Source organism: Mustela nivalis (genome assembly GCF_964662115.1).
Source record: "Mustela nivalis genome assembly, chromosome: 2".
NCBI lineage: Eukaryota > Metazoa > Chordata > Mammalia > Carnivora > Mustelidae > Mustela > Mustela nivalis.
This window is the reverse complement of record NC_139021.1, coordinates 4,382,600-4,406,630: the sequence shown is the minus strand read 5'-3', so window position 1 is coordinate 4,406,630 and position 24,031 is coordinate 4,382,600. Positions and strand designations below refer to the sequence as shown.

The following is a 24,031-nucleotide window of genomic DNA, read 5'->3' as shown; positions in this document are numbered from 1 at the left end:
TAAGTTGTTGCTTCCAGACTGAGGGATGTGGTCTTGAGTCTAGCAGACAGCGGGAGAAACAGCCCTGGGGTAGGGCGAGGCCACACCAGAACAGGAAGGCACAACCTGGCGATCTGGGGACTTGTAGAGGCAGCGGCCTAACCCAATTCAGGACCCCCGAGGAGGAGCACCCGAGCCGCAGACCACAGGCCGAGGTCAGAATGTGTTTCTCGACACTTGTCAGATCGAATTCAAAATGTGGTTGCAGACACCTTCAGAAATGAGCCGGGCCTGGAGGCATTTGTCTCTGCCTCCGTCCGCTCCTGCTCTGACGAATGCAAACATCGGGGCGGCGATCACAGGAGCGCTAAGAGCTGCCGGCTCCCCTTCCTCAGGGAATGGAAACCAGACAGCTTCAATTTTGTATCGAGACAGGCACCCCTCCACTTGCTGCCAGGTTATTCCCCCAAGAGCCACGCGTGATTTACAAGATGAATAAACCATCCTCCCTCAAGGTCGGGGGAATGGCCGGTGAGGAGTCATCGGAATTCAGAACCTGGGCCAGCCAGGTCACTCTGTGCGGTGGGAGAAGTGGAGAAATGGATCGTTGGCTGGTGGGTACGAAAGGACCAGAGGGAAGCAGGAACGATGTGAGGGTCTGGGTTGTGGTGGCGCAGAATGACTAACCCAAGGGATGATGTGATTGGGGTGCACACCGGTGTCCCTCCTCAGGTGACCCACCACCTTCAGAAGGGGTACGAGGTCTCAGCAGCCCTGTTCCCTCACGTTCGGGGGGCTTGTGTAATGAAGCTGCTGACATTCGGGGGGTGAGCCCCTGAGATCTGAGGAGATCTGCAGGAGGCGTGGATGCAGGAGTTGCTCCTACACCAGGGAAGGAAAGATGGGATCTGGGAAAGGGGAATTACGGGCAGGTAGGAGGGTCCGGTGGGGGAGAGAGAGAGAAGCGAGGGCATCTGGAGAAGCCGGCATCCAAGCATCAGGGCTTCAGCAAGAAGAAAAAAGCGAGAGGTGGGGGGAAGAGGCCAGAGGAGGAGACATTTGTGATCCAAGCTGTGGTTGCCAGGTGGCACCACCTTTCACGGGTCACCCAGGAAGGGGCATCACCATGGAGACATTAGGGTGACGCCCCTGGTCAGCTCCAGCACCGACGTTCACACTTTCTCTGCCCACAGCCTCCAGAGCTGCCCCCAGTGTCCTTCAAAGTAAGCCTTCCTTCCATGTGTCCATCCATCCACCCATGTTGCTTATAATCTCCAGAGCCAGTCCTGCTCACAAGCCCCATCCGTTCCCTCCGCTGTTCTGGAGGGAACATTACTCATTACTCATCGATACATTTACCCTAAGTTGGCAGGCAATTTTCCTAAAGGGGGAAAGTTCTGTCCAAGTTACCTCCCTCCTCCAAAATAGCCGAAGTTTCTCCTTATCTAATACATGAAACATTTGGGGCGCCTGGGTGGCTCAGTCAGCTAAGCGCCTGCCTTCGGCTCAGGTCATGATCCCAGGATCCTGCGATCGAGCCCCGCATCGGGCTCCCCGCTCGGCAGGAAGCCTGTTCTCCCTCTCTTGCCGCTCCCTCCCCACCCCTGCTCATGCTCTCCTGCTCTCTCTCCCTGTCAAATAAATAGATAAAATCTTATAAAAATAAAAGATGTAACATTTGAGCTGTTTTATTTGGATACTAATGACCCTGTGACTCCAACACGACTTTGGATCTCGCGTGCGGTGTCCATGCTCCCAGCCCTAAGCAACAGTTCAAGTCAGCTGCTCAGCCTTGCCCCGAACAACCCCCCCCTTAGGACTTCCGGCCTCAGAGACTCTGCTCACAATGGCACCTCTGTCTGTGATACTCCCAGTCCATCTCAGCCTGTCAAAATCCTACCGCAGCCCATTGCCACCTCTTCCACACCGTCCGAGCAATACCAAGAAATGTGACAAGAAAATACTGAGCACAGAGAGCCCCGGGGCTGCCCGACAGCTCCTGAGTTGGAATTGCCAGGGATGGGGGACAAAGCTGTAAGTCAGCGGTTACGAAGATGGCCGCTCGCCGCAAGGAAACTTGCTCTACCGTGTTCCTACATGGGAGAAAGCATTGTGAGAAAATGAGTTCAGAATCTAAGGCAGACAGGAGAGGACAAGTCACTAGCCTGCTGAGTCTCAGGTTCCTCATGTGGAAAATTATAATTATTGTAATTATTTGAAAAGATAGCAGTGGAAGGAATAATTCCGTATTTGAGGAAGTGCTTTATAAGGAATAATAAAGCATTAGGCAAACAGGACAGATCGCCGCAGGAATGAGGAGGAACAGGATGGTGGTTGATGGAGGAGACACGGGAACAGCAGGATTCTGGCTCCTCTGAGTCCCTGGAGCAGGTATGAGAACACATGTCCAACAGTCCTGGTTTCCAAACTGCTACCTCCCAGCAGTGCCATAGAAATTAAGTGAGGAAATGCCCACAAGGTGTTTGGCATAGGATCTAACATCAGGAAATGTGTCATAGTGATGGTTCTGGTGGCAGTGGCAGTGATGGCTATGCTGATGGTGACAGTGGCGGTGGTAGGCAGGGGTGAAGGTGGTGATGGAGGTGGGGGTGGTGGTGATGTGCAGGGGCGAAGGTTCTGATGGAGTGGGGGTGGGGGTGGTGGGCAGGGATGAAGGTGGTGATGGGGGTGCTGGGTAGGGGTGAAGGTTCTGATGGGGTGGGGGTGATGGGCAGGGGTGAAGGTTCTGATGGGGTGGGGGCGAAGGTTCTGATGGAGTGGGGGTGGTGGGCAGGGATGAAGGTAGTGATGGGGGTGGGGTTGGTGGTGATGGGCAGGGATGAAGGTGGTGATGGGGGTGCTGGGTAGGGGTGAAGGTTCTGATGGGGTGGGGGTGATGGGCAGGGGTGAAGGCAGGAACTCTAGCAGGTGTGGATGCAGTAGCAGCAGCTATGTAACCTCTGCCTTTTGGACCTGTAAGCAGCTGCGGGGATCTGAGAAGCGCTGGCCAGAGCAAATTCTGCGGCAATAAAGAACCGTGTGACTAGCAATAAGCCTATGCCTTGTCCTTTTTCTTCTCTCTTAAATTGCTACCAGCATAATATCTGTGCTAAGTGTTTGTAATAAGTGCTTGTAATTTATCATAGGGACAGATTTTTCAAGCCCTTCTGAATGCCAGGATGCTGAGCAGGACTGATATTTCCACGGCTGTCGATCTGCCCGTGGAGAAGAGGAAGCCCATAAATCCAGCAGAGCACCGGCTCCTTCCCAGCCGGGACGAATTAGCACAGCCGTGTGCGGGCCCGTCACCAGCTGAACGCAATGCGAGCGCAACAGATTCTAATATGTGCCGTATGGTCTTTTGCTCAGTTCCTGTTCTCCATGCCTTCAAATGTCAAAGATGATTATTTTCTACTGGTTAGAGCTGAAACCAGGTGCTCAGGGAAAGCCTAAGGTGTCCTGGCATAAACCCTGGCTCTGTGCCACGAGATGAGTCAAACAGTACCCTGTGATCCAAATGATGCTGTTACCATCTGGTAGCGTAGGGAAAAGTAAGAAAAAAAGGCTTTGAAAATTGAAAAGTGAAACAAAGTTGACCCAAGTTGCCACTGACAGAAGACCACCCAGGTTCCTCTCCTCGAATTATGAGAAACAGGGGTGGATGGATCTGATCGCAATCCGCACTATGAGACCCTTGGCTCCAAGGGCACTGGCCAGAGATTAAAGCAGTGCGCAACAATGCATCCGCCCAAGTAAGTGGGAGCAGGGAATACACAGTCCTAGATCTCTCCACAAATGCCCACCACAAGGACTGCTAATGAACAGATGAGAATTCTGGTGTGTTCCTGGACGCTCACGCCCACACATTGCCTCGAAGGTCTCGAGCGAGACGGACCTGAAGGACCCGAGTTCTAATCCCTGTGCCGCTCTTTATACTCTGTGAGACATGGAGCAATTGGATTTACACCCCTAAGTCTTGGCTTCCTCATTTGCAGAATGGGAGTAGAACCGCCCAACCTCACATCCTTGTAAGAATGAGCGAGAATCAGGAGGGCAAACAGTCACCTCTCTGTGTGCCGGCGATAGACCGGTCCGTCATCCAGCCACTGCTTTTCCCTGCTACCTTGTATCAGTTCTACACCGGTTAGACTTGTCTTAAAAATATGTTCTTAAAAAAAAAAAAAAAAAAAAAAGACTCAATCAGGCACATCACGAGACACCTGGGATCCCTCCGTCATTAGAGAGAGGGGAGGCGCTGTATTTGGTAGGTCACGTCTTCAGTTCTTGCCTCTTGACGAGAGAAGAGAATCCAGAAGGTGTTGAAAACACGATCAAAGGAACCAAAGGGGTTGTCACCAGCTAGTGGGAGAGGCAGTGACAAAGGCTCAAGGGACGTGGAGCAGGTCGTCTGATCTTTCTGGAACAAGAAATGTCTCACTGTCCATCTCAGGGATCCCTTACCTATATGATGATCTTATGATTTAGACATTCCAAATCTGCATTCAATTTAAATGCCTTGATGACACAGAATTCTCTGAAGCAAAAAATCTCCCCTGGGTTTGTCCAGAAAAGAGGAAAGAAACCACGTATGCTATTTCAGATGGAAGCCAGCAGCACAAAACACACGGCACGTGAAGCAGAAGGAAAAGTACAGCTGGGACGACCAGTTTCTCTTCTTTATACCAGAGCACGCTCTGCGGAAGGTCAGGCCCGGGTAACCAAATGTCCCGTTCTGGGTCCCACTGGCCCCTGGCACCCACTGAGTTAGCTGCCCAGAGAGCAGCAAGCAAGCACGATCCACTCACCCGTGCTCCCTGACCGTACCAGACGCTCTCTGCGGCATTACATACATATGCTTGGCCACTATGCCTGGAGGTGTGGTTCATGCGCTTTCCATGTGTGCACAAAAATATATACATTCTATAAGTGTGACACGCTCTTCTAGGTGCTACAGACACAAAAATAAAGAAGGTTCCCACAGACTTACATGCTAATGAAAACAAAAATAAACAAATGTCAAAATAAGAAAAAAATATATATAAGTTCTCTGCAAAAATTAAAATGGGCCTTGGGTGAGCATGGCAAGCTCTCTGTTTTGGGGTGAACAATTAGGGCATAGGAGATTTTGGTTTTTTAAACCAACCCTGTGAATGCATTTCAGTGTCCAAATGCATCAGTGGCCTGGAGCCAGGTGGGGTCTACTTCTAGTACATTCTGGGTTCCGAAGCAACCGTAGCACTGCCCGCTTCCGCTAAGTAGCCGTCCTCCCCAACAACCTCTCCCGAACGCCTCACTCAGACATGCAGGAGGAAAGGAGAGCCTCGGAAAGAGAAACAGGGTAGCACCCGCACCCCCCATGGAAAGCAAGAAACCCAGCCAGGAGAAGACAGCCGAGCACCCCACGCTGGGGTGCCTCGTGTGCCACAACCCTCAGGGATGGGATGGCGGCGGGGGCGGGGGGTGGCGCCCAGCACTGATCTTCCCACTTCCCCATGGCATTGTGGAAAAATACCAGCTTTGTCCAAAATGAATGTGTTTACCTTGCCAGGGATTACACTGTCTGCCTGTCGCTAATCTCGAAAATAAAGGGTCGGCTCGCCTTCCCCAGCCCATCTATTCGTCTCAGTGTCACAGTTCCTGGGTCCTGTGGCTTGTCACTGTCTCGTGTCTTCCCTCTTCTAGCCTGAGTGTGTGCCGTGACACGAGGGAGTGATGTTTCAGCTGAGGCCGATGGGGAGGAAATGGCAGGTCGCCGCGCGGGCAGGAGAGAGAGCTAATTTTCTGAGTAAGTCAGAGGCTGACAGAACAGGGAGAGGATGCCGAGCCCACACCAGTATCAGGACTGGTCTCTGCAGCGTGTGTGCCCACAGGGGCAGCCACTAGCCTGGAAACCACCACGGGAGGCAACACAGCCCGAGTCAGAAACTCACGGAGGAAGACTGGAGGGCCAGGGGTCCCCAGAACCACCCCCCCCCACGCAGTCGCCAGCCTCCATTCACTAGAGGAGCAGGACAAGGGAGGAGCCCTCCTCTGTGCTCTGCATCACTCTCTCTTAATAGGTCACCCTGCCCATGGCCGTAGGTCACCCTGCCCATGGCCATAGGTCACCGTGCCCATGGCCGTCGGCTCAGTCTCCTGTACCAGGCCCTGCGTGTCCCCCTCGCTGGGCACTCCAACGGGACGGGGGGCTCGTGCAGCCCCTGCCCTGGGTCTGGGCCACCACCCTCCCTTTCTGCTCTCTGCGGCCATCTCCTCACTGGTCCTCCTCTCCTACGGTCCGTCCTCAGAACAGCGGGCGGACGGGGGTATGTTCCTGTGAGCCTCCCACTCCGTGTCTTTTACCCCAAGTCCTGCAGTGACCAGACTGCAGCCAGAAACCCAGGGAAATTCGGACCCCAAAATGCCTACATGAGGAAACTTCATCAGTTTTGGTTGGGGTGATGGTATTATGGTTTTATTGCTTTTGCATCTCCTTATCTTCAAGAGAGAACGGTGTGATGACATTTGGGGTCTCTTCAAAGGGACCTGGGCTGGCTGGAGGTGGGCTCGGACATAAATTAAGCAAGTTGGCCAATGACGTGGTAAGCGTAGGGAGGGCTGTGGGCCATAAGAGCATCATCGGTTGTATTATTCTTTCGACTTTTGTCTATTTTTTTCATTGTAGCAGTTCTGAAACCATTCAGTAGCCCCACATTCTCCCCACAATAGAAGCCCAAATCCTCACAATGGCCCCCAGCAAGCAACAAGACCCGGCACCCAGTTCCTCTGACTGACCTCCCCCTGCCGGCCCCTGGCTGCCTCCAGCTGCAGGGTTCTGCTCAAAGCCCTGCCTGTGTGGCCTCAGCCTGGGTCTGAGCTTCGTCCTCCAGCCGGCACACGCCCCCTCGGCTACTGGCCTGGGCAGGTCCCCACCTCCCGAGAGCCTGCCCTAACTGACCTGCTCCGGAGCCCTTCCTGCAGTAGGCGGGTGCGGAGGTGACGTGTCTCTTCCCCGGCCCACCTGGAGGTAAACGGCAACGAACAGGGAGCCCCTCCCTGAGGGGTCCTCCTCACCCACAGCCAGCACCCAGCAGGCGCCCTGGAAACACCTGCTGAGCAGATGAGCGCGCGTGGAGGGGAGGACAAGGGAGCAGGGGGGAGGCCGGGGGGGGGCGGGGCTGGTGGAAGGAAAAGGAAGAGGCTGCGGTGTGGGATCCCCAACAGGACGGGTGCAGGCGGAGCTTGAAGCAGAGAAGCCGCATCCATGGCCCCGTCCCTTGTATGGGTACATTCCCCGAGCGGGAGAATGGGGAGTGAAGATAAAAGCTGAAACCAGGAGCAAGTGTCCAGAGGGAAGGTGTCCTCTCCAGGGGGCACTTCCTGAGTCGGCCTGACCCCTTCCTGTGCGCCCGTGGATCCCTGCTCAATTCACTGGCTCCTGCAAGGCCGGCTCGGACACCCTCTTCCCTGTCCCCCGTGCCCACTCCGTCCCAGCACCCTCCCCTCCCTGCTCAGCACCGCAGTGTCCCCCCCCCCCAAGGCATCAGGGTTAGCCCTCCCTGTTTCTCTAGTCCCTCCGGTGGTGAGCTCCTGGCGGTTGAGCCCCTCATCTCTTCAGACATTCCCAAAGCATTTAGCTGAGTGTCCGTGCCTCGTAGGAGCGCGCCAGGAGCTCTGTGCACGGACACAAGGGAGGATTGAGGAAGTCAGGCTGTAGAGAGACACAGACCTGGGTATCCCTCACTGAGAGGTGGCCGGTGGCCATGTTATCAGCGGCGGCCCTTCCTCTCTGCAAAGGGCCAGGGACAAACATTTCCCTTGGACGGCTGAGGTCTGCCACGTGGAGCTCAGCACCACAGCACGCACCCCGCCTCTCCCCCGGTTCCTTCTGTGCCTCCCCTTGGTATGGCCCTCAAATCTCCATTCCTAGTGCACGCATCCAACTCCTAGGACCCCTGGCCAGCGTGGAGGTCGGAACACGGGTGGCTGGTATTACTCTGAAGGTGTTTCTGGAAATGACAACAGCCATCCTGCGGAACACAGGAACACACTCTGGGGTGCCCAGAAGGGACGGCCAAGGATGCGTGGGCCTCGACAAGCAGGCACCAAACAAGAGGTGTCCTCTCCTCTGTTTAATAAGACTCAGTCAGGGAGAAATATAGTTTAAAAAAAAAATTGCAGTCATCTCTGTATCAAGAGTTCCGCTCAGCATCTAATTCTATGTTAGGGAAAGTAATGTTTGCAGCAGCTCACCACAAGACGAATTCAGGCTCACCTAAGCATCAATTACATAATGTACATGGATTGCTGTTTTCTCTCAGAAGACCGTGCGTGAGCACCTTGGGAGGCTGGCAGTCACGGCAGCTGCCACATCTTGCCGCCCACCACGGATACAGACCCACCCTGAGCACATTTTCTCCCCCAAACCAGGCCAGTGGTGAAGCCTTCCCATTGCAACAGAGTAAACGTGCTTAGAGAAGCTAGGTGGCGTGAAGGGTCACACAGTTGCTCAGAAGTAGGGCCAAGTTTCCAACCCCAGAGCGCTGCTGCAAAGCCCAAGATCCTTGCATTATACAGAGAAGGCAGCCTAGCTTCGACCAGGCGACGGAGGCCAGGGCTGGCGATGCTGGACGGGGCGCGGCACACGCATGCCCTTTCCAGCGGGGTAAGTGACTTCCCGCCTTCCCACCTAACCTCTCCACCATGACCCCTTTCCACACCTCAACTAGCCTTCCACGTAAGTTCCTCTTAGACTCTTCAGGGTTTAAGCCCGTTGTGGAGTGCCAAAGTGTTTGAAAACCAAGGGAGGGAGTTCACAGGGGGGCTTAGGCCACGTGGGAGTCTGTTGGGTCATAAGCAGGTCGCTCAGTTTCAGAATTGAGAATGTAAAATGTGATCAGAGTGTGGGTGCAGCCCCCCGACCCCCAGCCAAGCCAGGACACTTCTATGATTCTGTCCGCTTCGCTGAGCTGGAGACGCTCCGGGCTAGAGAGGCCACAGATGAGGCTGGAGAGCCTTTGCCAGATGCAAGACCCCCATTTCCACCCCTCTGTCGGCGGCCACCTGGCCTCCGACCGAACACCTCGGGAGGCAATGACCACACTGCGTGCAGGGGCTGCCCACCCCATCTTGGGCCGCTGTGCCCCTCAGACAGTCTCTATGTGAATCAGTAAGAGACACCACAAGCTCAAGCACTAGAGGTCAACAAACATTGACCTGAGCCTCTACTTTGTGCCGGGCACCCTGCTAGGAACTGGGGAGTCACGGAGTTGGGGGTCAGGCTCAGTAACCACGGGGCCCTCGAAGAGGGCACCTAACCCTAGTGTACACCTCCATCCCCCTGTCTTAAACCACAGGACGCTGTGTCAGGAGCTGTGCTTACAGTGAATAAAACCCATGAGGTATGTACAATCTTGGTAAAAAAAAAAAAAAGACAGGTGCTTAATTAAATTAAATTAGATTAAGTTAAATTACATGGAATACCATGAGATATCACGATATTCAATAATGATACGGGTGTTTCAGAGTAGCTGAGAGCCTTACGGCAGCTCTCTATCCTTTCCCTTCTCCTCATTTTTAATTCCTCCCGGGAGACTGAGCTCAAATACCACCTCTGTCAAGAAGTCCTGGCTGCCTTGCAGGCTGGGTGAGCTGCCCCTTCTCTCTTGCAACACTGGGCTTCCTTCTGCCAGAGCTCTGAGCCCATAAGGCTACGGGGTTCCAGATACATGACTCATGGCATCCAATGGCCTCATCTCCGTGTTCCCAGAACCCAGTTCCAGGCTGAACTCAGAGTGGACGCCCCACCATGTTTGCTGAACTAAATCTAACCCTTCAGTCGGCTTCCAATATTCATCTCAAGCCCATGAGGCTGGCACCACGTCCTCTGTCTGAGCTACTGAATTGGGGGCCCCAGCGGAGGAGAGCTGGTGATTTGAAGGGAAAGACACGTTACTCACCCGGAGACCTTGCAAACCAGGAGGTCCGTCCTTGCCTTCGGGACCCATCAGACCCTTTAGAAGGAGCAGAAAGGAAAAGAAAACAAAAATGAACCAATGGTCAACACAGAGTTCAACACCACAAGTTGTACTCTGCCTTCTCATGCTCATTGGATAGGAAAACACCATCCTGTTTCGGTGGGGACGGTGGGAAATCAAGGGAGAAAAGATCCTATCCTGGCAAATCTAACTTTTTTTTTTTTTTAAACACATGCATCTATATGGCCTAATTATGTTTAGCAACCAAGAAGTAGGCAACATCTTTCACACTTTAAAGATGAACATGTTGGGGGGCAAAAGCCTTGCATTAGTGCGTCACATAAAGCACACATGGGAGAAGTTTCTGGAACCCAAGTATCTTTAGCTGTAAGCTCAGCGCCATTGTCCCTGTATGTTGCTGGCTCAGCAAGAACTAGCTTGTGTTACTTGACTTGGTCAACAGTGCTATGCAATACAGGGTCGTCCAGACAAATAATGGAATTGTCTAAGATCAATTTCAATTAAGCAAGGAACACTGGCACAGTAAGGGGTCCTACTGACCTGGTAATTCAAGTCATACCCCCCAAGACCCCTCACTCCCCCCCCACACATATCTGCTGCACGACCTCCCCCGAGTTCCTTGGTGTCTGTGAACCCCAGGTGTCTCATCTTTGAGATGAGGATGATAAGCCTACCTACCAAGTGGCCATGGGGACCCCAGGGGGAAAGGAAACAAGAGCCCGGATAGAGCAACCCCCCTGGACTGCCTGACCAGACCCTGATTTGCACCACGTGATGGCAACTCAAAAAGGCAGGCAGGCAATGGGAATGGGTGAATGTGGCCCTCAGCTGTGATGCAGTCATCAACTTCCTGGGTGAATTCTGGCCAGAAGCTTTCCCCGCGGCACTTCCATTTCTTTGGTAAATATTATCATGCAAGGAGCTGCTTCTGTCTAGCACTGCATGACTACGAAGTAACCGGACTGTATTTAGATCCAAATTCTTTTCTCTTAAGAACGCCGTGGAAACACACACAGGAATGGAAAACCTACAGGAACTACAGACCTAAATCTCCTTTTCCTCACAAGGATTACCCCGTTGAGCTCAGGGCACGTGGGGAGGGAAAACCTTGCACGAGTGAGGGAAAGTTCCTTGAGCATCAGCAGACACCTCAATTGGATCTGTGCAGCCTGCCTGCTTTATTACACTCCACCAGACGCTGATGCAACGGCCAGAGCTGTCTCATCTCGGGGGACGGATGAAAGCCACGAGCCTCCTGGACTGCTCCAGCATTTGGATGCAGAACGCTGCATGCAGTCATTTAGACAAGGGGGAACATTTTCCTCTCTCTGGGACTGCTGAGCACAAACTCCAAAATTTTCCACTCTCCCCAGAAGTCACTGAAGCCAACTTCTCCGTTTGAATCAATCCAATGAATATTTAGGGAGCAACGGCTCTGCGGAAGGCCCCAGGCCAGGAGCTGTGGGGAATTCAAAACAGACAGACGCAGCAACCGATCCAGGTACGGGGCTTAATAGGGCCTCCCCGAGCCCCGCTTCGCACACTAGCTTGTGTGGCCCGCACAGTGCGGTCACACGCGTGATGGTGATGATGACGGTGATGACAATCTCTGGGTAGGAATGAAGCACAGGAGGGTCGGAGAGGAAGAGTCGTGTCAGCAGAGACGCAGAGCCACTCGGTGGGGGAACAGGGTCATGAGACCCGGGTGTGGCGGCTGAATCGAAGGTGCCGTCCTTCCACGTCCATGCTGCTCCTCGTGAGCTCACGCTGCAGTCCGCCCCCTCCCAGGTCCCTCTTGCTGTGGTGGGGCACCGCTCCATACGCTTGCACTGTCCACACCCTGAGATAAACTGCCCATTTTGACAGGGCGGAGACATTGGTCCTGGCCTTCAGAATCGTCCAGTCCTGTCTCTCCTCACAGGTCGCCCTTCTCACCAGTCTTAGGGTGGGCTCTTGTGTTTCTGAGCTCCCTGCTAGCGAATTCCACCACCCTCCCAGGTACTGCTCCGAGCCCTGTGCCCTGTTTTAAGGGAGAGCAGCTAGCGTGTTCTAGGGAGAGCATCTAGCATAGAGGACGGTGTCAGGACTTCGGACAGCTCCATCCTGGGCTGCGGGGCTGATTTGCATGTGCTTGCACCTGCCGAAGGTTCCGGACCGTAGGTCCTTGTCCCATGCGATGATGGACCACAGGAACGAGACATGCAAGGAATGCCATTAATCATCTAGAGCCTGCGATGCTCACTCAGGGTTCTTCCTTCCTGTCTCCTTCATTCAACCAGGGGATCAGCCGTGTACTTTCATCTCTCCACCTCCAGCATTAATATTTGCTCACAAATGTTTAAGGTTTCTTCCCTCTGTCCCCACTCCCCTCCGCCACATTCATCATAAGAAAAGCCGCGTAACGGGGAGGATCCAGATTGAGAAGTAAGAAGGTTGCCTCAGGGTCAAGCAGGGCTGGGCTCTGCCAGCTTCTTATTCCTTCATGGGGGCCATGGAGGAGACAATCCTCCTGTACATATTTTGGGGAGGGGGTACCACTGCATTGTGCACTCACAATGTCACTGTCAAGCCGGTCAGACCCATCTGGTTCAAAGGTCAAGTTCGCTTCTTAAAAGCTGTGGGACTGCACAGTTCACTCAGTATTTCTGCACCAAGGTCTTCATCAGCAAAACAGAAAGAACGCCTTCACCCTCGCAGATCTAACGTGTGTATGTTTGCACATACTAACATACTAGAGTATGGGGCACCTGGATGGCTCAGTTGGCTGAGCATCTGACTCTGGGTTTTGGCTCTGGTCATGATCTCTGGTTCATGAGCTCAAGCCCCACATTGGGTCCTGTGCTCAGTGAAGAGCTTGCCCGAGATTCTCTCCCTCCTTCTGCCCCTTCCCCTCGGCACACGTGCACGCTCTATCACTCCAAAGTAAATAAACAGATCTTGTGTAGACACACCGTAGTACAGACTGGCAGCACTTGGCACTTACAGATCTGAAACGCACGTAGGCACTGAGATCCAAGCACGGGTGCACGCGGCAGGACCTGCCTTTCCTACTGTAAACCTCCCAGCAGTTACCATAATGGTGAGGAGCTCTGGAAACCAAAGCTTGGGAGATTAAGCAAGACATCCAAGGTGACAGAAACAGAAGGCAGCTCTTCAGACATGAACTTTTTGGTATGAATTGCTCTAATTATACTGGGCTTAAACATTTGTGAGATTTCTTCTGGTTTTACCCCCCCAAAAACCATATACTCTTCTCTTAATGAGGCATAGGCCCCACTGGCTTCCTATAAATTTGATTTATGGACATTTCAAAATAAGAGTGGTCTTATTTCCTTCGATAAAATGCAGTCACTTGAAAGGGGGAGCATGTTGCCGGGAAGAGCCTGATGAAATGCTCATTAATCTGAACTCCATCACAGAATGGTCAGAGTCCCTTTGAACGTCCTCTTCCCCAATGGTTATTTCTACATCACTAAATTCGTTAGCAGTGGAGAATGCAAAGGCTGATGCTTCCCCAGCCACAGCGAAGTCAGTTTGAATCAGAGACGTGAGAGAAGCAAATCTGCGTTGGAAAAGATCCATCCAGCGCTGCGATGTCCAATCCTCTTATTCCATTATACCTCAAAGGAAACTAAGGGGTGCCAGGCTGGCTTAGTTGGTAGAGTGTGCAACTCTTGATCTAGGGATTATGCGTTTAAGCCCCACATTGGGACTGGAGTCTACTTAAAACAAAAGAAAAGAAAACAAAAAGAAACCTAAAACACCAGACTGCCCACCAGAAACCCCACTCATGGCTTGTTTAGGACCGGGAGCTGCAAAGGTGGGCTTGCTGGGTTTCAGGTCCAGCTCCACACTTGGGGACTGCCTAATGGAAATATCACTCGTCAGGCTTCATTCAGCTTGCTCTCATGCACACTGCTGACACTGGCACCTACAATCCAGGGGGACAGGACCAGCTTCTGCAATTCCACAGAGCTCAGTGGGAAAAATCACTGTTTTCCAGACCCAGAGGTGCTCCAAGTAGATCCTGGATTGGTAGCGTGACTTACCGGAGCTCCTGGTGGCCCAGGTGGGCCCTGGTGACCCCGTGGTCCCGGAGCTCCCTGGAAACAGAAGCCAAACATGCATGAGCCACGGCTCCCCTTCCCATGACTCACGACCCTTTGCTGACTCAGAGTCTACCTTCTGAGTTCCCAAAAGGGACCCAGAGATATAGGAGGGGGATCTGCATTCCTGACGGAAAATCAAATCGACCCATGTCTGGAAGGCTCTGTCTGAGCTCTACAAGCAGCTGTGACCCCACGGCTGCGGCCTTTCTATCCCTGCTCCCACCCCAAGCCCCATGTAGGGAGGACCCGCATTCCCCTTTACCTGCTCGCCCTTCAGGCCCTCTCTCTGCACCTGCGAGACAAACCGTGGGTCAGCAAAGGTGGTGGTGGACGTCATGCCCGTCTCCTCCACCAGGGGTGTTCACACAGAACGCTGTAATGCAGCAATTCCTGACTTTCCTCGGATTTTACCCCACCTTTAGCGTTGAAAGCCTGTATCCAGCTCATGGGGTCAGAAGAGTACCCCCTCATTTTCAGAGGCAAAGACTCTTGCAAAAACGCAATCCCATCAGCCCAGGAGCCTGAAGCCCCTCCCCCAGGAATGCCCGCACACTCACCAGGGAGCCAGGTAGGCCGGGAGGTCCCGCCGGCCCCACGTCACCCTGCGCAGAAATGACAAACATGTCATCGGCGTGCTTCCTGCCCCCTTCCTCTGCCCAAGAGTCAGAAAAACATCTCTGTTGACTTAGCATCAGGCATCTTCCTAAGATCACACCTAAATGTTCTTTTAATAGACTTTATCTTAGAGCCGTTTTGGCTGCGTGTCAAAATGGAGTGAAGGGACAGAGTCACCGAGTGTCAACCTTCCTCATGGTCTCGCACATGCAGTAACACGTCCTGCCTCAGACCATCTGTCCAGTCTAGTTTTTTTCTCTCCAAGGCACCATTCCCCACCCCCCCCCCCACGCACACGAACACACACGCTCACAAGGGCAAGTTTTACCGTTGTGCATCCTCTCCAGGTGCTTCTGTGACATACACCCATGACACCGTCCCGGCCCTCAGACCCCAGCTGGCTCATCTGCTCTCCATTTCTCCATGGACATCTCTCAATCAATCCCCCAAGCACGAGTACGTTTTTCCTATGCACCCGCGAACCTTAATATTTTGCTAATACGATGGTGAGAAGCTGTTCTGAGCTCTGCTGTAGTTTCTGTGTGGCCATCTTAGTTTACATCAGATAAACAGGTAGGTCAGGGAGATACTTAGTCGTCGGTGGGTGCGTCAGGACTCCACTGGGGCTCATGACCGCGTCCCCTTTCTTTTATTTCCGCTATGCCTCACGACCACAGTTACGTTTGCTGCACTTACTGAACTCATCAACATCATCGTTACAGCACCGACACGAATGTTCAATGACAGTTACGAAATTCATCAACACAGGCTTTCTCATTGACTCGGGTCCTTTTACGGAACAGGAGAGCCAACGTCCTGACACGAGAAATCACTCTTAAAGAAGGCTACCATCCCGTCGTCCATCCGCGGGAACCATGTGCGGGCGGCGAACAGACGTCGGAGGCTTTCCACCCACCCGGCCTTGTGCGAAGGACTTCGATTCAAGCTCCTCCCCTCCGAGCCTCTTTCCTATCTTAGAGACAAGGAGACTAAAGCCCAGGGATGACTTGTTCAAGGTCAAAAAGCTAGTAAGTAGTAGAACCAACCGTCTGTCCTCGAGTCATTTCTTTGCATGACATAAGTGACGCATTTTTGCAGTGGTCCTTTTAGCCGTTGTGGTAGGCAGCTTCCCAGACGGCCCCCTGTAGCCCCCGCCTCCTTGTGGGGACCTCCCACCAGGTATCAGTCCTAGGCTACGGGACCAACAGCACATAGCAGGAGGGACGCTGCGTGGCCTCTGAGATGAGATTACGAACATATGGTGGCTTCCATGGGGACCCTCCCCCTGCAAACCTCAGGTCACTCAAGACCCTTGACCAGGATGGTCCACCCACGGGTACACCGTGTTCCTGGATCCTGGCTTCGGACACAGCGTGAGACCTCGTGATTATTGCTTTACACTTCTAAGGTTCGGGAAGACTGCCACGAGTCAACACAAAATGACACCAGCTGGGGGTCTTAGCCGGGCACGAACAGTGTCTCCCCCCGGCACGGGAATCTGCGGTGAGCCGCTGGGCAGGCAGGCAGATCTGCAGGCCTTGCTGCAAGGCAAGGCCCTATTCTCTGGGTCCCTATTCTCTCATCTGTGAAGTGAGACCAGCTCTGTGGTCCCGACGACCCTCTCAGATTGTAAAGTAGCCGAGAATTGTCTCCCTGATGTTCGTTTAGAATGCCTTGACAGGCGTCCCACCGCCTGTGCATCCATGGTTTCCAGATCCTTCACATGAATGACCCAAATACCACCATGACCCCATGACCTGGTCTAGCACTTCTGCTGCGTTCATCATAATCAGCACTAATTCGGCTGTTGCCCAAACTGCGGGGGCCAAAAACATCTATAAGTGAGGTGGAAGGTTGGAACGAACTCTCTCCTCTCTCTCTCTCTCTCTCTCTCTCTCAAACACACACACATGCACACCACAGCAGAAGTCACCGACATCCAAACTTCAAGGATCGTTCCCTCTTAGTGACTTGAAATAAACGACTTATTTTAGAATTCAGCATCCCCTGTCAAGGAACTGTGAGAATATATTAAAATCCTGATGCCAAGATAATACAACAATATAAATCTCAACTCTAAAAATACTTGGGAGACAGAATAGTCCCGCTCGGAACCCAAGCCCGAGTGAGCAAGTCTGGAAGACATCTATGCCCGCCGCCGCTCCCCGACGGCACCCCACGGCACCCCACGGCGACTTTCTCCGGCCTGTGGGCCCGTGTGTTCCTTTACACCTCGTACTCCACCCGCGTCCACAGAGAACAGGGCCGACCTCCTCTCCTCTCCTGTTCTCCGGCCTCGCTGGGGCTGGCGGGCATCAGCAGTGACCTCCGCCTGAGCTCCGCAGAGTGACCCCGAGCCCAGGTGATGCTCCCCGGGCTGCACTTGCCTTAGTCTCCCGGGATTCCTCCTCCCCCCTCCCGGCTGTTCCCAAACCTAATGCCCCATGTCCTTCCTAGGGGCCTGTCGAAGAATCTGGAACTGGTGCTCTGGCCCTCCTCCTAGAACCCAGGACCCACCGCACCTTCTCAGTTCTCCCTGCCACCCGGAACGCTCTGGAAGGCTATTATCTCCACACACATTTTCAGAGCACTTCAGAATTTGCCAAGACTCTTCACATGGGTTTTTTTCCACTGAGATACAGAAATTCTAAGCAGCAAATTTATTGAGTTAAGCCTTCTTGAGAGAATGTTCTAAAGGAGATGGCCAGTATGATGAGATGCAATCTTTATTCTGCTTATGAAAGATCTAGTACATTTTCAGAATTATGATTCTGGTTTAAAAAAAAAAACACATTTTTTTAAAATGCTGCAGAGAACAGAGAAGGAGAAATGGAGGAACAGGAGGAGGAGACTGAGTCTGTCTGGTACTCACAGCCTCCCCTAGTCCAAGAGGCAATTTAAGTAGCAAAATATTTTAATATGTCTGGGGATTATGTAACAGGGATTTTTTGTTTTGTTTTGTTTTTAAATGGATTTTTATTCCTCAGAGTAGAAAAACAAAATTTAAATAAAATAACTAGACATTTCTCGGGAGCCGAGTTTCTGCTCATCACCTCACTCTCTACTTCGCTCCCCGATCTCCAGCCTGAACCCCTCGCTTCCCCGGGGGCCCCAGGCACCCGCCTGCCCGGAGCCCAGAGCCCTTCTTGTCCCAGACCTGGCTTACCTTCTGTCCCTGGGGTCCTGCCACGCCAGGAGGGCCAGGTGTCCCCTGGAGGAAGGAAAGGGTGGACTGTCAGTGGCCGTGAGTAGAGAAGGAGAAGGTTGGGGTCATGCAGCCCCAAAACTGTAACCTGTCTTTGCCCCAGAAGACCAGACCACACTCCAGACAGTGTTTCTTACTAGAACTCTCTCTCAGTGACTCCCAAATGCCACAGCCCACGGTCTGCTCTGGACTCAGCCCGTACTGTGGTACGGGGCACCCATTCTGAGGGACAAGGACAGCTTCCCGAAGGGTACAGGGGATGAGAGTCCTGGCCAGAGGCAGGAAGCAGGCACCCACAACCCACCAGGTGTCACGTGGACCCTTCAGAGGGTGCTGAGGACCAGGGAGGTTCCCAGGGCCAAGGGAGAAGGGACAGGGCTGCCTGGACTCTGGGCCAGGATCAGTTCGTGCTTCAGGAAAAACCGAGGAACCGGAGGGCTGGTGTAGGAGATGCTGGAAGAGGAGCCCGCCTCCTCCTCAAGGTTCCCACGGGGAAACCTTCCACAGGGCTCCCCGGGGAAAGCCAGGCGGGGAAAGCTCCCATCGGAGGGGAAGTCAGGAGGCCCCCTGAGCCACCCCACGCTGAGGGCCCTCCTGTGAGTCTCTGCCTAAGAGGAGGAAGATAGCGTTCACCCCCTTGCAAAAGATTTCCTCAGGAATTCACCCTAAAGGCAAAGGTGTGCTCAGGGACGTAGGCACGAGCTCTCTCCCTTCCTTTCTTCCTGTAAACAACCATGATCAGAACAGACCCAATGTCCCCGCAGCGGGCGGGGGAACCCTCCATGAGGCTCAATGCTCCTCTGCTTCTGCACGCCCTGCCCTGCTACGTCCACAGCCTCAGCGTGTTCCTGCGGGCCGGCTCTGAGCCGTGCTGCCGGTCCCCTGTGTTCTGGGCCGTCCCCGCATGGGGACGTGCAAGGTCAGGACTCAGACCCAGTGCAGGGCAGCACACAATAAATGTGGATACATGCTCGCTTTCAGGCCACAGAACACGAAGAGGTCATCTGAGTCCCATCTCTGGTGAATACGTAAGAAGACAGCTATATGTCTGGGCCGTCAGGTTAAGGGAAGGCGCGAAGACATAAGGACGTATCAGTCCAGTGTGTTAAGCGCCAGCGTTCTGGAGAGATGGGATTATCCATGCATATAATTAGTATTAATATAATACATTGAGATTAATACACTGAGATGAATTTATATATCAAATATAATTAATAATATACCTCACCTAAAAGCTCGTAATATGAATGTGTGAATTGGCTACTATATTAATTTATTAAGTCATAATGACACAAGTATTTTCCCAGCTGTCTTCATGCAGATGTAGAATTTTAGGTTTTATTTCGTTTTAGCCATTTAAATATTTAGATGTAGTTGGTTTTATGGACCACACATTCCCATGGTTCAACGTGGGGATAAACCCCTCCTGCTCCATCAGCCAGAGGAAACGAATGAAGCAAGCAGGTTATCAGCTCCCTGGGGGCCCTCCCGCAGAGCGCACGCGTCCCTGTACGTCCCGGAGGCCAGTTCCCACACCACTCTACGCTTGCCTGTGCTTTCTGCTCAACCCCAGAGCTCACAGAACATCCCTGCCGTGCCTTGGAGTCTCATCGATTTCCAAGGTTTCACATTATTTCCCTGTAGCTCACACCCTGACGTGCCGACCAGCTCCTTACTGATGAGCTTCTAGGTTGCTTGGAATCTTCTACTCTTACAGAAGAGCCTGCAGTGTGAACACATCCTTGGAACACGTGCACGTCATCCAAGGAATGGATGGAAGGGGTGTGTTCTCTGCGATCCCCATACCCTGGTGTAGGTGGGGGTCTAGTCCCCAGGCCTCCCGGAGCCTCCAGCTGAGCCAGAGATCAAGGCAATCAGGCCCCTGTGTCAGGCTCCTGCCCTCCAGGAAAGCCGAGCCCACCAGACCCAATGCCCCCTCACCTGCTCTCCTGTCTCCCCACGCTTCCCAGGGAACCCATCCAGGCCTCGCTCCCCCTGGAAAGAGAAAGGCAGTGAAGACATGAGGACAAAGGGGCATCTTTGCGGTCAGTGCCAGGATATGCAAAGGTCCGTCGTGTCTGACTGTGCTAACCTTTACTATCGGGCATACTAGATACCAGAGAGCCACACACACACACATATACACACATACACACACACACACCACCCAGAATTTATGTACCGTGGATCAACGCGCATACCTCAAAGGTCAGAGAAACTAGATTCCTAAATCTACTTTGCCTTTCCCAAATCAGTGACCGAGGCCAGGCCACGTAGCCTCTCTGAACCACGCTGTCTCTTCACCTCATGGGGTCAAACAAGGTAATGGACTCGGGGGGTTGTAATGCTGTTCATAAAACCATGAGCACATTTCCTCATCGTCCGTTCGTCCACTGGATATGCGTGAATATCCGCTGCATTCCCAGGGCTTGGAGTTAGATGGTCATTGCCGGCGGACGGTAAGCGATCAACCACACATCGCGCCGATGCCCGCCCACCCATCTGCCTGTGCTCAGAGTTGGGCTTGTCTCTCTTAGCTCTGTGATCCTGGACAAGTCACTTCACCTCCGAGCCTGTTTGTGTGACCATCATCATGCGGATGAGGATAATCTCTTTCTGGAAAACACCTGGCGCTAAGGAATGCGATACCCTCTCTGCAACACCTGCTTACGATGGGCGGGGAGCAGGGGCCATCTTTCGCCCAGCCCAGTGCCAAAGTCCCTAGAGGTCAGTGTGGTCCTCTCCTGGCCAGTGTCCCTGTCTGGTGTCCCCAGCTGTCTTCTTCCCCCGGGGCCCTAAGAACTTGGCTAGTGGAGAAAGGTGACTCCCGCAGGTGGGCCCATGCTGCTATGAACGGCGTACGGTGTGCCGCTCCATCAGCCCTGGCTTCTGCTCTGAGGCCCCCAGCACAGCCTCTTCTCTCGGTTCCACGTCGGGTCCCACTGTTCCCTCTGCTGGGCTCGGGCTCACGCCAACGTCCTCTCTTTGGCTTTTTAATCCACATCAGAGGCCCATCCTTCTCCAGGACGTCTCAGCTTGTATCCCTCACTCTTGTTCACTCAGTTTGCCTCTGATCTGTGTCGCCAACCTTCTGGCTCACATGTGGACGTGAGGTGTGTTCACTGTTCCCCTGGGGGTGCCCCGGTGCCCAGCCCAGAGACACAGTGTGGCCTGAGCTGACCTTCACCAAGTGACCAGATGACTGCCCATGAAAGTCAGTTTGACTCTGTTTCTCCCTAACTTTATCTTTTAGGTTGGTCTTACTTTGCCTTTTTTTTTTTTTTTTTAAAGGTCGGTGTGTCTTTTAGGATGTTGTTTTTCCTTGAATGATTGAAGACTCTTGGTCTTCTGCTCATTGTCCTGTGCTGGTCTCGAGTGCCTGCTTGTGGCTGTTGGCCCACTTCACGAGAGACCACGGCCAGGGACCACGGGACCAGGTGGACTCCTGATGGGTGGGAGCATCGTTTTTCTCTTGGTCTAGAGGCTTCCCTTCCTTCCAGGAGGTGCTGGCTCCTTGTTCTCTCTGTCTCACTCTGGGGGCGAACACCAATGCTTCCCACTGGCCAGTTCAAGCAGAGGTCAGCCCCCAGTTCAGCTGCTCCAAGCAAGCCCCGTTAACCACAGACCGCCGACCCAGGCCCCTGCCGCCCACAGCCGGGGATCGGAACCTGGGCCTCCTTCTAGCCTCTCCCGGCTCCGCAGTGTGTCCTGTCCTTCCTGCATCTACGCACACTCGTGAATACATACCTTCTGCCTTTCAGAAATCATTTCAAAAACTCTAGAACAATGATGGCCACATTTCTGTTTCTTAATAATTCTCCCAAACCGTCTTTTCATTACATGAGTTTTGGGTGAATAGAGAGGATATTTCTCTGCATTTTTTCTCTCTGCCAACCAATTCCACATCTGTTAGCAACATTCTCTTCCTCCGCACACACCATGAGCCTGGCAGGATGGAGGCTAACAGCAGACGGGGAGACGGAGGCCCAGAGGGAAAGCCACTCAGCCCCAGTGGGACGTGCTTGCACAGGCACTAGAACCCGGTTGTCTGGACCCTGCTTCTTCTATTTCTATTACCCACAGGGCCTGCGGGGCTCTTTCATCGAGCTGGCAAGATCTAGGAACCCATGGAATCTGATGCCTTCCCTTTATAGGCATCAGGAAACCGACCTTAGGGATCTATCTAGACCAGGGTCACAGAGAACCTTTGCCATGGGGCAGCATTTTGAGTGAAGACAAGAACACTTGACATCCCTGAACTTTCCTTAGAGAGGTCAGCCCACTACACGTCACTCCTGAAAGGGGCATTTCCCCAGGATTCAGCAAAACAGAGAGAGAGGGAGAGAGAGAGAGAGAGAATATCATGTTGACTATGTACAATTTCACAAGGTCTACCTCAAAGGAGAGGCTCTACCTGTTGCCCAAGACCCATTTCTTACAGCCTTGCAGCTGCTGATCAAGACCTGTGAGGCCTGGAAGAGGACTCCCAAGGGACAGCTGCAGGTGCACAGCCAGCTGCAGGTGCAGCGCCAGCATTAGCCACCGGGGTCCCCGGCCAGCAGGCGGAGCGCGGGGCCAGCTGGGACACAGCTGGAGTGCCGACAGATGTGTGCGCTCCCCGGCATGGAGGGGTGGTGTGGGAGGCAGAGAATCCCCAGCACAGGGTGGGTGAAGGAGAAAGAAGCTGAGGAGAGCAGAGACAGGCAGACACACAGGAGACAGACGTCTACAGAGCAAGGTCTCTCGCTGAAGTGTCTACGGGTGTCCACGTGGGGCATGAGGTGGGTTGAAGCATAAGGGAAGACGGGGGTCCAAGGCAGAGCAGGAAGGAGTAGGTCCCCCCAAAAAGCCTGGCACTGAGCCTTGTTGTGCTGTTGTCTGTTTATCTCGCTCCCCCGCACTGACCACATGAGCACGACAGAGGACAGGGTGCGGACATCTGACCACCTGCGTGGCTCCCGGCAGACAGCGGCAGCTGGGACCCTGTGGGGCGGCGGGGTGGGAGGCGGTGCAGAGGTACGGGCTGCCACAGCCAACAGCCAACCCCCAAACTCGGACTCAAAGACTGGCTCTCCCACTCCTACGCTGTGTGACCTTGCACCCGTCACTCAACATCTCTGTCACTCAGTTTCCAGTCCACAAAGATGGCAGCTCCGTCTTACAGCTGCTGTGGGCATTGGATGAGCTAATATGTGCCAAATGCTTACAACAAGGTGTGGCCCAGGGAAGGTATCAGGTTCTAAGCTGGTGAAGCAAAACAGAGGGTCTACGCGGGAGGAGAGGGGGAAGGAGAGAACAATAAGCCAGCAGTAAGGGGCCGGCAGGGAGGAAGTCCACGGGCCGGGAAGGGGTGTGATGTGAGCAGGGGGCGGGAGGGAGGAGAGGGACAAGCCAGAGTTCAGGGACCAGAGTCCTGATTCCATTTTCCGCCAACGCGGGCTGCTGCCTACAGAGTCTACCCCGCTCTGAGGCTCAGTTTCCTCCCTGGGTTGAAATAGTGAAAAGCGGAAACAGAAGAAAGATGCTGGAATTCCAAGAGCCCTAAAACCTCGCCGTCCTTAATTGACAGGCAGGCGTGCGTGCGCGGGAAGGGAAGGCGAACCCGCCCTTGTCCTGAGCCCCTGCAGGTCCGGGGGTAGAGGCCAGCTCTGTCTCGTTTGGCGGTCCTGCCCATTCTGTGAGATTAAGTGGGTCATCCTGGACCCCAGACTCGAGAGAGGACGGTTCACATTCATGGAATCACTCCCTCCTGGGAAGCTCTGGGCACCCCAGCCCTGCCTCTTCCTGTTGCAGTTCTGGGCGTCCGACACCAGGGGGAGCGCGCGCCCCATGAAAGCAGAGGGCCCTCAGGGCGGTGGCACAGAGGCTGCCGGGGTGCCCGGACCTCTCTCGGTGTGGGTGGTGGTGGTGTGCAGGTTAGTGTGGGAGGGCCGTGTGGCGTGGGTCTGGTGAGCCCTTGCCACGTAAGCCTTCACCATGTGAAAGAGGAAACTTGTCTCAGTGCCCCTGGCACCCCGTGAGGGGTTCACCAAACACCTGTCACGGTGAGACCTGGTGGGTAAATCTTCCTGTCCCAGGAGGCAGCGGGTTGGGGGAAATGTCTCCCTGATGGCTTTCCTACCGTGGAGACGGGGGCCAGTGTCCCC

The 24,031-nt window shown here is 53.7% G+C and overlaps 1 protein-coding gene across 1 annotated transcript in view; it reads right to left on the bottom strand.

Annotated features, from left to right (window-relative positions):
* COL22A1 (collagen type XXII alpha 1 chain) overlaps positions 1-24,031 on the bottom strand; it is a 236,072-nt gene that overhangs the window by 114,403 nt on the left and 97,638 nt on the right. The window contains exons 17-22 of the mRNA XM_082720691.1: positions 19,827-19,880; positions 17,847-17,891; positions 14,623-14,667; positions 14,328-14,357; positions 14,006-14,059; positions 9,918-9,971 (exon numbers count right to left, since the gene is read on the bottom strand). Of these exons, the coding sequence (XP_082576817.1) occupies positions 9,918-9,971; positions 14,006-14,059; positions 14,328-14,357; positions 14,623-14,667; positions 17,847-17,891; positions 19,827-19,880 (282 nt within the window). The remainder of the gene's footprint in view (positions 1-9,917; positions 9,972-14,005; positions 14,060-14,327; positions 14,358-14,622; positions 14,668-17,846; positions 17,892-19,826; positions 19,881-24,031) is intronic.